At 40.6% G+C, this 14,858-nt stretch overlaps 1 protein-coding gene across 7 annotated transcripts in view; it reads right to left on the bottom strand.

Moving 5' to 3' along the window:
• The window catches only part of Hps3 (HPS3 biogenesis of lysosomal organelles complex 2 subunit 1), a 40,351-nt gene extending 27,002 nt beyond the window's left edge, over positions 1-13,349 (bottom strand). For 4 of the 7 annotated variants that reach the window (XR_007834628.1, XR_007834631.1, XM_051185929.1 and 1 more), the window contains exons 1-4: positions 13,097-13,348; positions 3,894-4,385; positions 2,961-3,132; positions 2,776-2,861 (exon numbers count right to left, since the gene is read on the bottom strand). Coding sequence is in view for 2 of the 7 variants with exons in the window: in XM_051185929.1 (XP_051041886.1) it covers positions 2,776-2,861; positions 2,961-3,132; positions 3,894-4,385; positions 13,097-13,313 (967 nt within the window). In the remaining 5 variants the exon portion in view is untranslated. Of the gene's footprint in view, positions 1-2,775; positions 2,862-2,960; positions 3,133-3,893; positions 4,386-13,096 lie in introns of all 7 variants that reach the window. The other 3 variants (XR_007834630.1, XR_007834629.1, XR_007834632.1) reach the window with 1 other exon arrangement.
• Between the last annotated feature and the right edge of the window lie 1,509 nt (positions 13,350-14,858).

The following is a 14,858-nucleotide window of genomic DNA, read 5'->3' as shown; positions in this document are numbered from 1 at the left end:
CTTCTCTTTCTCTTCTTTCTCACTGTGTCTATCTTTTTCTCTTCTCCCCATTCTTCTCTCCCTTCCCCACTCCCTTCCCTTCCCCAATAAAACTTCCTTCCCAAATAATTTCTGCCTGATGATGTGTTTGTCCCCCACCATGGGATCTGCTGAGTCCCCACCTCACACCATATTATAACACTCATAACCCGCTGCGACATTTTCATTGGCCTCTGCTAGTACCACACTTTCATGCACAAACCCACATTAGGGTACACAGATGTCCACATAATTAAACATAAAAGGAAATCAAACTGAGAGAACCAGGGAAGTCACTGCCCTGTGGTAAGATGACATTAGAGCTGTGCACTAAATAATGTGGACACAACACTCACATGGGATCTGAACAAAGCACATCCTAGGTCTAGGTAGGAGAAATAATAAGCTTTACAGAAAAGAATATTTAGCATATCTGAGGACAGCAGAAAGGCAACTGTGAATAGAGAACAGTTACAGGTGAGGCTGAGACAAGATGAGCCCAGAGTTAGGTCACATTGGCCATGGAACAATTGCAACATTTTATTCCAACTGTTATGGGAAGTTAACTAAATGAAAGAAAGGGCTGACCCTCTGATTGGCTACTGGCCCTGTCAGGTCTCCAGTCTTGAATCACATTCCCATTTCCTTTACTCCACTCTGTTCTTGGCTCTTTCAGTTCCTCATATACAGATTCTCTGCCCAGCTTTGAAACTTCCTCTATTTAAAATACTCTTTTCTCCTCCCTTTGCGGAACCAATCTAAATCCGCAAGTCAGTACAAGTCACCCTACAGATGTATTCTCAAGAATCAGCCTTCCTAGTGCCCAGAGAAAGTCAGGGTCTTCTGCTACCAGGGTACCTTTCCCATAGAGCACTATTTCAGTGTCTAATCTGCCAGAGACCTGCTTTGGCAGGGTGGTGTTCAGGTCCAAAGAGGCTGAATGGAGTTGGGAGAGGAAAGGAGGAGGGAGACACGACCTGGCAAGATGATTTCCAGGAATTTTGATTGAAAAAGGAATATACCTTTTGTACTTTATAGTCTAGCCACAGCAAAGACTGAAAGCGGATTCAATGATTCATGGATAGAAAGCAGCCATTAATTTCATTGTATCATTTTTTCTTTCATTGTATCATTTTTTCCTAAAACAAAAGCTAGTATCTAAATGTCTACTGTTCTCAGAGGTTCAGTAACTCTACCTGGAACCCTCTTATCAAGGAAAGGACACAAGATCCTCCTGCCAGATCAAGAACAATGATTTGCTTTTAGCAAGCAAGGACTTTCCTCAAGGCCCATGGGGAATGGAGACCCTTATCCAAATGCCTGAACTTGGGAAAAGGACTTCCTCAGGGGCCAGACACTCCACTACATTTTAAGATCATTTTCATCTTCAAGGGGATATGCATGGAGGTGTTCCCTAAGTGTGTCCTTTTGTGTCTTAGTCTTACTATGCAAGCCTGTTCCTCTCATACTCCAAAAAGGGAAGGTCCCAATGTCTTACTCTTTTCTCACTATACAGTACCATTCTGATTTCTCCATATTTATTAACTGAATGAACTCTTGCCTTTAATTGTCCTCCATCTCAGGATCTGGATTATAGGAGTTTCATGCTTGGGGTCAGATGTGTCTAGTAAATCTCTGACTTTCTTGTTCTTGGTGTAATTGGGAGGGCACAATGGGATTCCTGGTTGCTTAGTGACAGGGATTTTTTTTTTTTCCAGTGAATTATTTTTGTCCTTCAAAACCTGCACAAAACTTCTCAAAGGAAAAGGCATAAGGGAACTCTCATGACACATACTGGGAATCATTAAAAATGAAAGTAAAAGGGTGCTGGAAAAGTGTGATCTGCAATGTCAAAATGTTGGAACTTGGACAACCAGCAATGGTCGCCATTTGGTCCACACAACAATTTTGTCAGTATTTGAAAGTACCTGCTTTTACCATTAGATAATTAACTTCATAAGTGCAAGCATGTTGCCTACTTTTGTTCAGCATTCAGCACAATGGTCACCAACAGTAGCTACTCAATATTTACTTTAAAAATAACATTATAAAGACATTGGATTATAGCAACAGTTATCTCTCCAGAAACCATCTGATGATGCTGAACAGGCTACGAGCAAATGCAGAGCCTATTGATACCAATTTTGGTGCCCACTAGATTTCTAGTGACAGGTGCCAGAGTCCAAAACAGTCCAGTTAAGGCAGAATCAAAATTACCGGCATTTTTCTTATAGAGGGTCTCATGTAGCTCATGCTAGCCTAGAACTGACAGGTCATCTTCTGAGACCCTCTATTAAAATAATGCTGACGATTCTAATTCTCCCTTAATTGGACAGTTTTGCACTCTGGCTACATCTCCCATATCAGTGTTTTTAAGCATCCAGGAAAATGCAATGTGCAGCTGTATTGAAAACTAGTATTCTGAATGATTTTCCATTCAGACCAGGTTTCCCACCTTGCTTATGAGCATCCTAAGAAACTTTGCCACATACTCAGCTGGAACCCACATAGATCTATTCTCTAACAGTGCTCACAAGTTTATTTTACTGGGTCTACAGACTATTTCAAAAATAAAACAACAAAGGAACTGAGTTTTTTCTGGTCACACCCTCCTAGTTGACTGACTTCTCCTACCCAATATGACTCTCCTTTCCTTGGGAAGACTCAGCAGAAGAACCAAATCTAATGTCTACAAACTGGTCTTCTCTCCAGTCAGGGCCTTGTCACCTCTAGCCACTGCAGTTCAAACATACTTACCTGTTTGGTGAATAGGAAGAAGCTGAAGTGAATGTAACTTGATGTTATCAGACAAGACATAGAATGAAATATCGGGAGCAAACCGTCTGTAGGTTTAAGAAGACAAAGAAGAGAGATCTAATTTCCATAAAATTTAAGCAAGCATGTAAATATGAAATGCTGGTGAGTAAAAGGCGCTCTCATACCTATATAGTAAGTGCTGTACACTTAAATATTTTACTTTTTCATCTGCCAATCCTGTGGACTCCAGTTTAACAGATATTCCAGACTGTTCACACTTTTCACCAAGAAGCTCCATGGGTTTTAGGCAGATAACAAAATCCTCTGCTTCAAGCTGTGAAGATTCATGACTGGCATCTTTTAAGAAATAAAATTTTAGGGTTTCACAACTATAAGTACTATCATCTGCCTGAGTGAACACTGGACATGGCACGTGCCTTGATGTTTACACTGCTGTGATAAAGCATCATAATCAAAAGCAATTTGAACAGGAAAAGGTTTGTTTCCATTTACAACTCAGATCATACTCCATCACTGAGGAAGTCTGGGCAGGAACTCTGGGGAACAGTTGATTCAGAGGCCACGGAGGAGTACTGTTTACTGGCTTGCTCCCCATGGCTTGCTCAACCTGCTTTCTTACATACCCCAGGACTACCTGCTCAAAGGTGGCACCACCCACAATGGGCTGGGCCCTCTCACATCAATAATTAATAAATGCTCCCACAGGCTTACCTACAGGTCAGCCTTATAGAGACATTATTTCATTTAAAGTTAATTCTTTAAAAATTCTAGCTAAAGTTGGGGACCCAAAAAGGCAACCAGGATAATGTTATCCAATGTCATTAAATATCAAATATGACAGCAAAGATTAGAAACTCATGTAGGGCAGGCATAGGGACCCATAACTATAATGCCTAGGCACGGGAGCCTGAGACAGGAAGATCCCAAGTTTGAGGCAAGCCTGAACCAGGTGAGTTCCAGGTCAGCTGGGTGTAGAAACAGAATAAGCTGTGGATAGCCACTAAACAAAACCAATATAAGAAGAACACCTAAACCTATAAAGATAGTGACAAACCATAGCTGCTAGGGTTCTTTAGAAAGTCAAATTCATCATTTACCTTCCATCTGTTTCAGTTGGCTGTTGGTCTTTTGAGGGTGGTGTTTAACTCTCTCTCCATTTGTAGGGTCTGACTCCAGTTTTAGGATTAAGACTTCTAAGTCAGACATGACAGCAACATAACCAACACAAAAAGAAATTTCAACAGGAATGATATTATCTATGTGTATAATTAATGATCGTTCGAAGTCTAACACTGAGAATTCCTCATTAATGACACAGTACTTCAAAGTAAATAAGACTAACTTATTGGTGCAGCCAACAAGTAGATCTCCTTTCACGGGACAACATGAAATGCACAAAGGAGCCTCAGACAAAGGCATTTCAATTATAGACATCTGATCTCTAAAGCTTTCACAGAAGGGTGCCTCCACATTGTGCCCAACCATTCGAATGCACACGCGGGAGTTTTCAGTTCTCTTACTCCTCCAGTTCATGTAAGCACGCAGGAATGTAGTTTTGCTTTTCTCTTCAATTGCTACCAGGTAGTCTCCTAAAAAGGAAGCAAGATTGCATTTGGAATTAGAAATTCAACCACTTACTTTGCTGCCTAAAAATGGAATGTGTAATACAAAAGGACAAAGCTGCCCTCTAAGTGACAGGTGTGTTAAATTATATCAGCCATGAAAGTTCTGAGATACAGTCTCTCCCCATCTGAGTGTCATACCACAACTCCTTTATTATTCATATAACAAAGAAACTTTCCATTTTACTCTATTAACTCTTATCACAGTTGAAAGCTCAACTGACTAAACTGCATCAGCAATATTAGTGTAACTTACAAAATTTAGGTAAGAATTAAGGGACTCTGGGTCTTTCTTTCATATAAACATGGGTCAAGAAAGGTTTTTTTGTCTTCTTTATATATCATGCAAATCTATTTAACAATGTGCCATTTTCAAATTCATGTTTAACTTAATAATCACATTTTGTTGAAACAATACCTGCTTTATAAATTAACAACCTCAAGCATACATGTTAGCAACTTTCTTGGGGAAAGAAGTCGAAGAAACCACCTTCAATTATTTAAACAGTAAATAAATCTTTTCTTCCACATTAATAAATGGCTATCCACAACCCACCATCACAACGTAAAACACAGATAAGTTGATATCTATAAAATATCCTATATACACATGTGCCATAGCTTCTTAATAATCCCCATATTAACATAGGAATTACCACTATATTTTATTCTGTAACAAATAAGCCAATGCCTATATAATTTGTTTTACGTTGGAAATTTAAGTTGGGACACAGACCAAGGGTACTTTCAACTTTATAGAAACTGTCAAGTTACCACCATAATTAGAGAACTGAAATTAAGACTGCCAGTAAAACTATTTATATATTCTTGTTTCCTACCACCTCAGGGGTCATGCATACTATATATCCCAGTAGCAACTTGAACTCACTACATAGCCCAGGATGTCATCAAACTTGACAAGATCCTCCTATCTTGGGCTCTTGAGTATCACAACCAGATACTTTATGATATTTTTTAAATAAGAACTATACTGTGGGGTTTGAGTGTATTACTGGAACTTTAATTTGCATTTCCCTGATGATTAGGGATGTGGAGTCCCTTTTGTGTGCTTATACACACTTGTAAGTCTTCTTCAGAGAAATGTTTATTCAAGTCTTTTGCTGTGTACTGCTGGGGCTCAAACCCAGCACCACCTGTAAGGCAAATACTCTGTCACTTGCCTATACACTCCAGTTTCATTTGCTCATTAAGAACTGAATTAATGGGGGGAGGGAGATTTCCTGGAGCGGCTCTGAGCACACTGCACCTGCCTATCCACGCAGAACCACCCATAATTTCTACCTGCCTGGTCTCTAACCCCCCACTGCCAGTCCTCTACTAGAGTACTGGGCCCCTCCCAGGGATTTGCCTATTTCTGCAGTTCCTGCTGGCTGGATCCTTGACCCCCACCACAGGGCCTCTGCCAAAGAGGCTTCAGCTGGAGAGTGCCAAGCACAGGCTAGATCTGCCTATCAGCTTAAGGAACATCCTAGGTCACAACCTTCGAGATCTTTGACTCCCACTGCCAGTCTTCTCCTGGAGCCTGATCTTTGACCCCCATCACTGGGCCCCTGGGTGTGGAGAGACCTCCTAGAGAGCTTGGACCACACAGAGCTACAGACATTGAACCTCTGACCCACCTAAACCCACTGGGAAGTACCATAGAGAGAGGGAGAGACCCCACCAACACCTACTGGAAGAAGCTATGGGAAGATGGCAATAAAAGAAAATACCTAACAACAGAAAGACAAGCATAACACCACAAGAATCTAGGGAATCCACACCAACTAGAACGGAACACAACAAAACAGATGAAGCAGAAGAGAACAACTTAAAACTTATCATCATAAAAATGATAGAGGCCCTCAAAGAAGATGTGACAAAATCCCTTAAAGAAATGGAAGAAAAGATAAGCAAAAAATTGGAAAAAATGAACAAATTTCTTAAGGAAAGTACAGAAAGCCAAAAAAAAAAAAAAAAAACCACAATTAAAGAGGTGAAGGAAACGGTTCAAGACTAGAAAACTGAAATAGAGACAATAAAGGAAATACAAATTGAAGGAATGCTGGAAATAGAAAAACTGGGGAAATGATCAGAAACTACAGATGCAAGCATAACCAACCGAATTCAAGAGATGGAAGAGAGAAACTCAGGAGCGGAAGATAAACTAAAGGGAAAATTCATTGACCACAGAAAATCGTAAATCCAATAAATTCTTAACACAAAACATCCAGGAAATGTGGGACACCATGAAAAGGTCAAACCTAAGGATAATAGGCATAGACGAAGGTGAGGAAGCTCAAAGGTGATGAAAACATATTCAGCAAAATCACTGAGGAAAACTTCCCAAATCTGAAGAAGGACATGCCCATGAAAGTACAAGAAGCATACCGAACACCAAATAGGCTGGACCAAAGAAAAAAGACCCCTCAACCTATAATAATCAAAACACCTAACATACAGAATAAGGAAAGAATATTAAGAGCAGCAAAGGAAAAAAAGACAGGAAACATATAAAGGCAGACCTATTAAAATTACACCTGACTTCTCCATGGAAACTCTCAAGGCCAGAAGGTCCTGAATAGATGTTCTGCAAGTACTAAAAGTCCACGGATACCAGCCTAGGCTACTATACCAAGCAAAACTCTCAATCACTATAGACGGAGAAAACAAGATATTTAATGACAAAGCCAGATCAGATTTTCACAATACGTATCTACAAATACAGCCCTACATAAAGTTTTGGAAGGAAAACTCCAACCCAAGGAAATTAAATATGCACACAAAGACATAGGCAACAGATAATCCCACTTCACCAGAAACCAAGGGTAAAGCAGTACAAATATATTCACAATACCATTGCCACCAACAAATCTAAAACAAACAAGTATTAACAATCAATGGTCCTTACTGTCCCTCAACATTAATGGTCTTAACTGGCCTATAAAAAGACACAAGCTAACAGAATAGATACGAAGACAGAATCCATCCTTCTGCAGCATACAAGAAACACATCTAAGCTTCAAAAATTAGACATTACCTCAGGGTAAAGGGTTGGGAAAAGATCTTCCAATCAAATGGAAGCAAACAGGTGTGGCTATTCTAATATCTAATAAGTTTGACTTCAAACCAAATTTAATCAAAAGAATTGAAGACAGTAATTTCTTATTCATCGCAGGAGAAATCTATCAATACAAAGTTTCAATTCTGAATATCTATGCCCCAAATACAAAGGCACCCACATTCGTAAAAGAAATGCTACTAAAACTCAACCCTTATATAAAACCTCGCATGCTTATAGTGGAAGACTTCAACACACCACTCACACCATTAGACAGGACCACCAATCAGAAATTCAACAAAGAAACAAAAGAAATAACAGAAGTTATGTCTCAACTGAGTTTAACAAGCATCTATAGAACATTCCATCCAAACACAAAAGAATATACATTCTTCTCTGATCCATATGGAACTTTCTCTGCTAGGTGGCATAACAAAACTCAACAGATAAAAAAGAATTGGTATAGTCCCTGTATCTTATCAGACCACCATGTTTTAAAATTGGAATTCAATAAAAACACAAATCACAGAAACCCTACAAACGCATGGAAACTGAACAATGTGCAATTGTACCACTCCAGGGAAAAAGAAGAAATAAAGAAAGAAATTAAGGACTTTCTAAAATTCAACGAGACACAACATACCCAAACTTATGGGACACTTTGAAAGCAGTGCTACAAGGGAAGTTCATTGCACTAAGTGCCCATATGAAGAAAACAGAGGATAATTATGTTAGAGAATTAACAGCACAACTGAAAGACTTAGAACAAAAAGAAGCAAACTCACCCTAGAGGAGTAGACGCCAGGAAATAATTAATTAGAGGGCTGAAATCAATAAAATAGAAACCAGGAAAACAATACAAAAAAAAAATGTAACAAAGAGTTGGTTTTTCAAGAAAATCAACAAGATAAGACAAACCTTTATCCAAAATAAAGAAAAAGCAGAGAGAGACCATGCAAATTAACAAAATCAGAAATGAAAAGGGGGACATAACAATGGTCACACAGGAAATCCAGACAACTTTCAGGATATACTTTGAAAACATGTCCTCCACAAAATTTGAAAATTCAAAGGAAATGGACAAATTTCTGGATAACTATCACTTACCAAAATTAAATCAAGAACAGACAAACAATTTAATAGACCTATAACCCTCAATGAAATAGAAGCAGTCATTGAAAGCCTTCCAACCAAAAAGCCCAGAGCCAGATGGCTTCAGCTAATACCCATGTTCCTCAAATTGTTCCACACAATAGAAACAGAAGGTTCATGACCAAACTCTTTCTACGAGGCCACAATCACCTTGGTACCCAAGCCTCACAAAGACACAACTAAGAAAGAAAACTACAGACCAATATCCCTGATGAACATCGATGCAAAAATACTCAATAAAATACTGGCAAACAGAATCCAAGAATACATCAGAGAAATCATCCACCATGATCAAGTAGGCTTCATCCCTGGATGGCAGGGATGGTTTAACATACGAACCCTATCAACGTGATCCACCATATAAACAAACTGAAAAAGAAAAACCATATGATCATCTCCCTAGATGCTGGAAAAGCCTTCGACAAAATCCAACACTCTTTCATAATAAAGGTCTTGGAGAGATCAGGGATAACAGGAAAATACCTAAATATAATAAAAGCAATATACAATAAACCAACAACCAACATCAAACTGAATGTTTGATAAGCTTAAGATGATTGCTCAAAAATCAGGATCAAGACAAGGCTGCCCTCTCTCTCCATATCTCTTCAATATTGTATTTGAAGTTCCAGCTAAAGCAGTAAGGAAACAAAAGGAGATCAAGGGGATACAAATTGGAAAGGAAGAAGTCAAACTGTCTCTATTTGCAGATGATATGATAGTTTTCATAAGTGACCCAAAAAAAACTCTACCAGGGAACTCCTACAGCTGATAAACACATTCAGCAAACTAGCAGGATACAAGATAAACTCAAAAAAATCAGTAGCCCTACTTTATTCAGACAACAAGTAGGCTGAGAAAGAAACCAGAGAAATATCACCGTTTACAATAGCCACAAACAATGTAAAGTATCTTGGGGTAAGGCTTACTAAACAAGTGAAAGACCTACATAATAAGAACTTTGTCCCGCTAAAGAATGAAATTAAAGAAAATACCAGGAAATGGAAAGATCTCTCATGTTCTTGGATAGGTAGGATAAATATAGCAAACATCTCAATCTTGCCAAAAGCAATCTACAGATTCAATGCAATCCCCATTAAAATCCTAGCACAATAATTCACTTACCTTGAAAGGATAATAATCAACTTTATATGGAAAAACAAAAGACCCAGGATAGCCAAAACAACACTGTACAATAAAAGAACTTCAGGAGGCAAATCCATCCCTGACTTTAAGCTCTACTACAGAGCTATAGTTCTGAAACCAGCCTGGTATTGGCACAAAAATAGACAGGTAGACCAATGGAATCGAATCGAAAATCCTGATACTATCTTACACACCTATGAACACCTGATTTTTGACAAAACAGCTAAAAAAATTCAATGGGGGGAGGACAACATCTTCAACAAATGGTGCTGGCACAATTGGATGATGGTGTGTAGCATACTGCAGATAGACCCATGTCTATCGTCATGCACAAAACTCAAATTCAAATAGATCAAAGACCTCAACATAAATCCATGCATGACCCAACAGTTACAGTTTCACTTTACTTTCTGGTCACCATGATGTAACAGGTACTTGTGAATATGGACTGAGGGAGCCTGGAGGCCATGCTGAACCTTGACATGCTGATAGTTACCATAGGTTAATTGGAGAACCATCATCCCTTTTGCTGGAGGGAAGGGAAATGACTCCTTTTGAATCAGCTTCACAAGTTCTCATGAAATTCTGGCTTTTATCCAACTACCAGAAATCCCCCTATAGTCCTCATTTCTAGATATTTGAACTGCCTTTTGGAGTTTCAGGATTGGGGTTTCCTTTGGAACTAATAGTAAGAACAAGAAAATACTTTCTACTTGAGTAGAAGACCTACAAAACAAGGGGAGATTTGCTACAGCAGAGGACACTAGGCACTGAGAACACAAATCCCCAGGTCCACATGCTGAGAATATGAAAAAAAAAAAAAAACGAAAAACAAAAAACAAAAAATGAAAGGCCAAAGGAGAAAAGGCAGGTTTTCTGGAAACAGGCACAGCCAGGAGTAAGCCTATTGATGTTTGGTCATGCATGGATTAAAAGAAGTTACATGACTCTTGAAGTTCTTTAAGGCGTTCAACTTGATTACAAAAGCATGTTTGTTCTTCAAGGTTTCATTAATGAGGTTATCACAGTTTAGTGCTATCCTCCTACAGTGAGTGTGGCTCAAATCTTTAGTACCCAACCCAGCCAAGCATTTGAAACACTCCAATGTTAGCTTCATTCTAGAGAAACTTAACACTGTTTCCCAAGGTGTGGCCCGAGGATGGAAGCTTTTTTTTTCTTTCTTTCTTTCTTTTATGCTTTCTAAATGACTCTTAGGCACAAGTAGCAGCAATGCAAGGACCCCAGGAATCAACACTAATGACAGGCAAGGAAAACCACCCACTGCCTCAAATTTTAGAATAAATGTGCTTTTGAAAGAGTGGGGCCTACATCTTTGTCTTACACACACATGTATTTAAGAATTTTCAGAAGTTCTCCATTGCTGGTGGGAATGCAAACTTTTACAGCCATTTTGGAAATCAATATGGCAATTCCTCAGGAAAATGGGAATCAGTCTACCACAAGATCCACCAAGTCCACTCTTAAGTATATACCCAAAAGATGCACATCCATGCAACAAAGATACCTGTTCAACTATGTTCATAGCAGCATTCCTTGTAATAGCCAGAACCTGGAAAGAACCTAGATGCCCCTCACTGAAGAATAGATGAAAAAAATGTGGTACATTTACAGGGGTGGGGGAGATTGGAAACTTGAAGTTCGAAGGCAAATGGATGGAATTAGAAACCATCCTGAGTGAGGTAACCCAGTCACAGAAACACAAACATGGTATATACTCACTCATATCATATATGGATTTTAGACATAGAGCAAAGGATTACCAGCCTACAGTTCACACTGGAGGAGAAACTAGGATACAACAAGGACCCTAAGAAAGACATACATGGTCCCCCACAAAAGGGAAAAGGGACAAGATGTAATGAGCAAATTGGGTGGGGGCACTGAGGAGAGAGGGAGTTAGGAGAAAGAGAAGGAGAGAAGAAGAGGGGAGCGGAGGAAAGGAGGGAACAGAAAGACTGATTCCAGGGAAGAATAGAGAAAAGCAAGAAAACACATACCATAATAGAGGGAGCCATTATAAGTTTAAAAAGAAATCTGGCACTAGGAAAATGTCCATAGACCTACAAAGATGACCCCAACTAACAATCTAAGCAATAGTGGAGAGGCTACCTTATATGCCCTTCCCTGATAATGAGATTGATAACTACCTCATATGCCATCCTAGAGCCTGCATCCAGTAGCTGATGGAAGCAAAAGCAGACACAGCTAAACTCTGTGCTAAACTCCTGGAATTCAGTTGCAGAGACAGAGAAGTGATGAGCAAAGAGGTCAAAACCAGGCTGGAGAAACCACAGAAACAGCTGACCTGAACAAGGTGGGGCACATGGTCCCTAGACTGATAGCTGTGAAACCAGCATAGGATCGACCCAGACCCCCTGAACATGGGTCTCAGTTAAGAGGCCTGGGCAGTCTAAGGGACCTCTGACAGTGGAACCAGGATGTATCCCTGGTGCACAAGCGGACTTTGGGAGGACATTCCCCATGGAGGGATACTCAGCCTACAGACACAGGGAGGGCCTAGGCCCTACCCCAAAAGACTTGACAGAATTTGATGATCCCTCCTGGAAAGCCTCACCCTCCCTGGGGAGTGGATAGGGTACAGGATGGGGAAGGGAGGTGGGGGGGGGGTTGCATGGGAGGATGGGAGGGAGAGGGAACTGGGATCGATATGTGATAAAAATAAATTAAAATTTTTAAATTAAAAATAATTTCAGAAGTCAATCCACCAACAAGTAACAGTGACTTACTGACATAAGGGCTGGCTATGATTTAGAATAACTTTTTAGGTAGAGCATTCCATGAACTTTAGGATATCATTTTCCCTCCTCTTTCTTTAGTGCAGGGTTTGACATTTCTTACACTGAAAGGGTCTGGCATAAGCGGAACCCAGCCATAGGCCTTTAATTCAAGACATGGAGGGGATCAATCAATGTTCTCTTTCCACTGTAGACCTATGTCTGTGTGGAGTGTTTGTTTTGTTTTGCTTTGAGACAAGATTACCTGTAGCCCAGGCTAGTCTGAAACTCACTAAATATGGGAGGATGACCTTAAACTTCTGATCCTCCAGCCTCCACCTCCCAGGTGCTTAGATAACTAGTTGAACAACCTCTGTGCAGAAGAAGAGACCCAAGGCTTCAGGCAAACTAGGTAAACACTCCACCAATCTGTGGTTGCTATAACAACTGCACACACCATCTACAGCAATTAACTTCAAGACCAGCACAGACCTCCAGCAGGTAGTAAGGGAAAGTACCAGCCCCTTCCTCACCCAAAGCCCCGCCCCAAAGCCGCTCCTCACCGGCTTCACTGTAGGCCATGCGCAGCACCCTGCCCAGCGTGGAGAAGGAACAGCGCGGTTGGCACAACTCTGTTCCCTGCACCGCGAACGCCTCCACTTTGCAGCCCGAAGCCACGAAGAGCGCGTCTGGCCCGCCACAGCAGAACTGCTCCGGCTCCCGCTGGCAGGGTACCACCTGCTGCGACCCGAATGGGTGGAGGTTGTACAATTGCACCATCCCGGCAACTGGACCGCTGAGCGGCTTCCGCAAGCTTGCGAATTGCGCTGGATCACGTGAGCGCTGTGCCTCCGCCCTGAGCTTGGCTTCTTAAAGAAGCCATGCCTCTATGCGGATGGATTGAGTTGCAGTGCACTGGACAGATACAGAAATCTGGGGTCCTTCCCTTGAGATTTACTTCTTTTGGCTGGACGGGTATCTAGACCTTTGAATGTGTTTAACTAGATTCTGTGCTAGTTTTGACTTCAGGGCTTCACTTTTAGCTTCCTGTAGCCTTTGAGCTTCTGAATGACGGAGCTGCAAAACCTGAAGTAGGTGTATACAGCCCAACTTGGGATTAAACACGCCAGTTTTTCTGAAATACTGTGAATTTTACAGTGTGTTTATTTTGTTTCTGTTTGTTTGTTTTTTGACAAATCCTTGCATGTGCTTAGCAAGCAGATGATGTATTGAATGAAATAATCTGTGACCATTTTGCAGGCATTTCGCCAAAGATCCCTCTGAGGCCTAGATAATAGAAAGGAAGGACCAAAGTCCCCCTGATGGTTAATGTTCCTGTAAAGGAGAAACTTGCTGTCTGAATGCCTATAAACCAGATATAATAATAGTTTTCAACAATGCTAGGAATTTGTATATGTGAATGCATGAATTTAGTATGACTGTTATGTATATAATGATTAAGGGATACTCTTGACATTGGCACAAAACTGAAAAGAGCAAACTTAAGTTCCTGTGTCATTCATCATTGTGGCTCCTTTATTGCAAGAATTTATAAAGTGAGAGCAAACTGAAGTCAAACCTGCTTCCATACCTTCCAGATGAAGATGAATCATGTACCTCTCAGTGATAGCCTTTCTTGCACTTTCTTACACTCTGGGAGACAACAGGTTCTTATAGAGAAATGTCCAAAGACCTACAAGGATGACCCCAACTAACAATCATCTGAGCTACAGTGGAAAGGCTACTTTAGATTCCCTTCCCTGATAATGAGATTGATGACTAACTTATCTGCCATCATAGAACCTTCATCTGGAAACAGAAGCAGACACCCACAGCTAAACACTGAGCTGAACTGGAATCCAAATGCAGAAAGGGAGGACAAGACCAGGCTACAGAGACAGCTGACCTGAACAAGGAGGAGCTAATGGGCCCCCAGACTGATGGCTGAGAAACCAGCATGGGACTGACTCAGACCCCCCTGAACATGGGTCTCAGTTAGAAGGCCTGGGCAGCCTAAAGGGACCTTTGACAGTGGAACCAGGATGTATCTCTAGTGCACAAAAGGACTTTGGGAGCACATTCCTCATGGAAGGATGTTCCCTTAGCCTAGAGGCAGGAGGGAGGGCCTAGTCCCTACTCAAATGACTTGACAGATTTTGTTGATCCCTCTGGAAGGTATCACCCACCAAAGAAAATTATAAACCTTACAAATGCAAACAAAAGAGCTAAAGGCCTATGTGTGTCAATTTAATGAGGTAGGTGTTACAGTGGAGAAACTAACAAGCACACTCAGCTTCCTATGACCCAAGAACAGGTATACTTTTT

This window comes from Phodopus roborovskii, unplaced genomic scaffold (assembly GCF_943737965.1).
Source record: "Phodopus roborovskii unplaced genomic scaffold, PHOROB, whole genome shotgun sequence".
Taxonomy (NCBI): Eukaryota; Metazoa; Chordata; class Mammalia; order Rodentia; family Cricetidae; genus Phodopus; species Phodopus roborovskii.
This window is presented reverse-complemented; position numbering and strand designations above follow the sequence as displayed.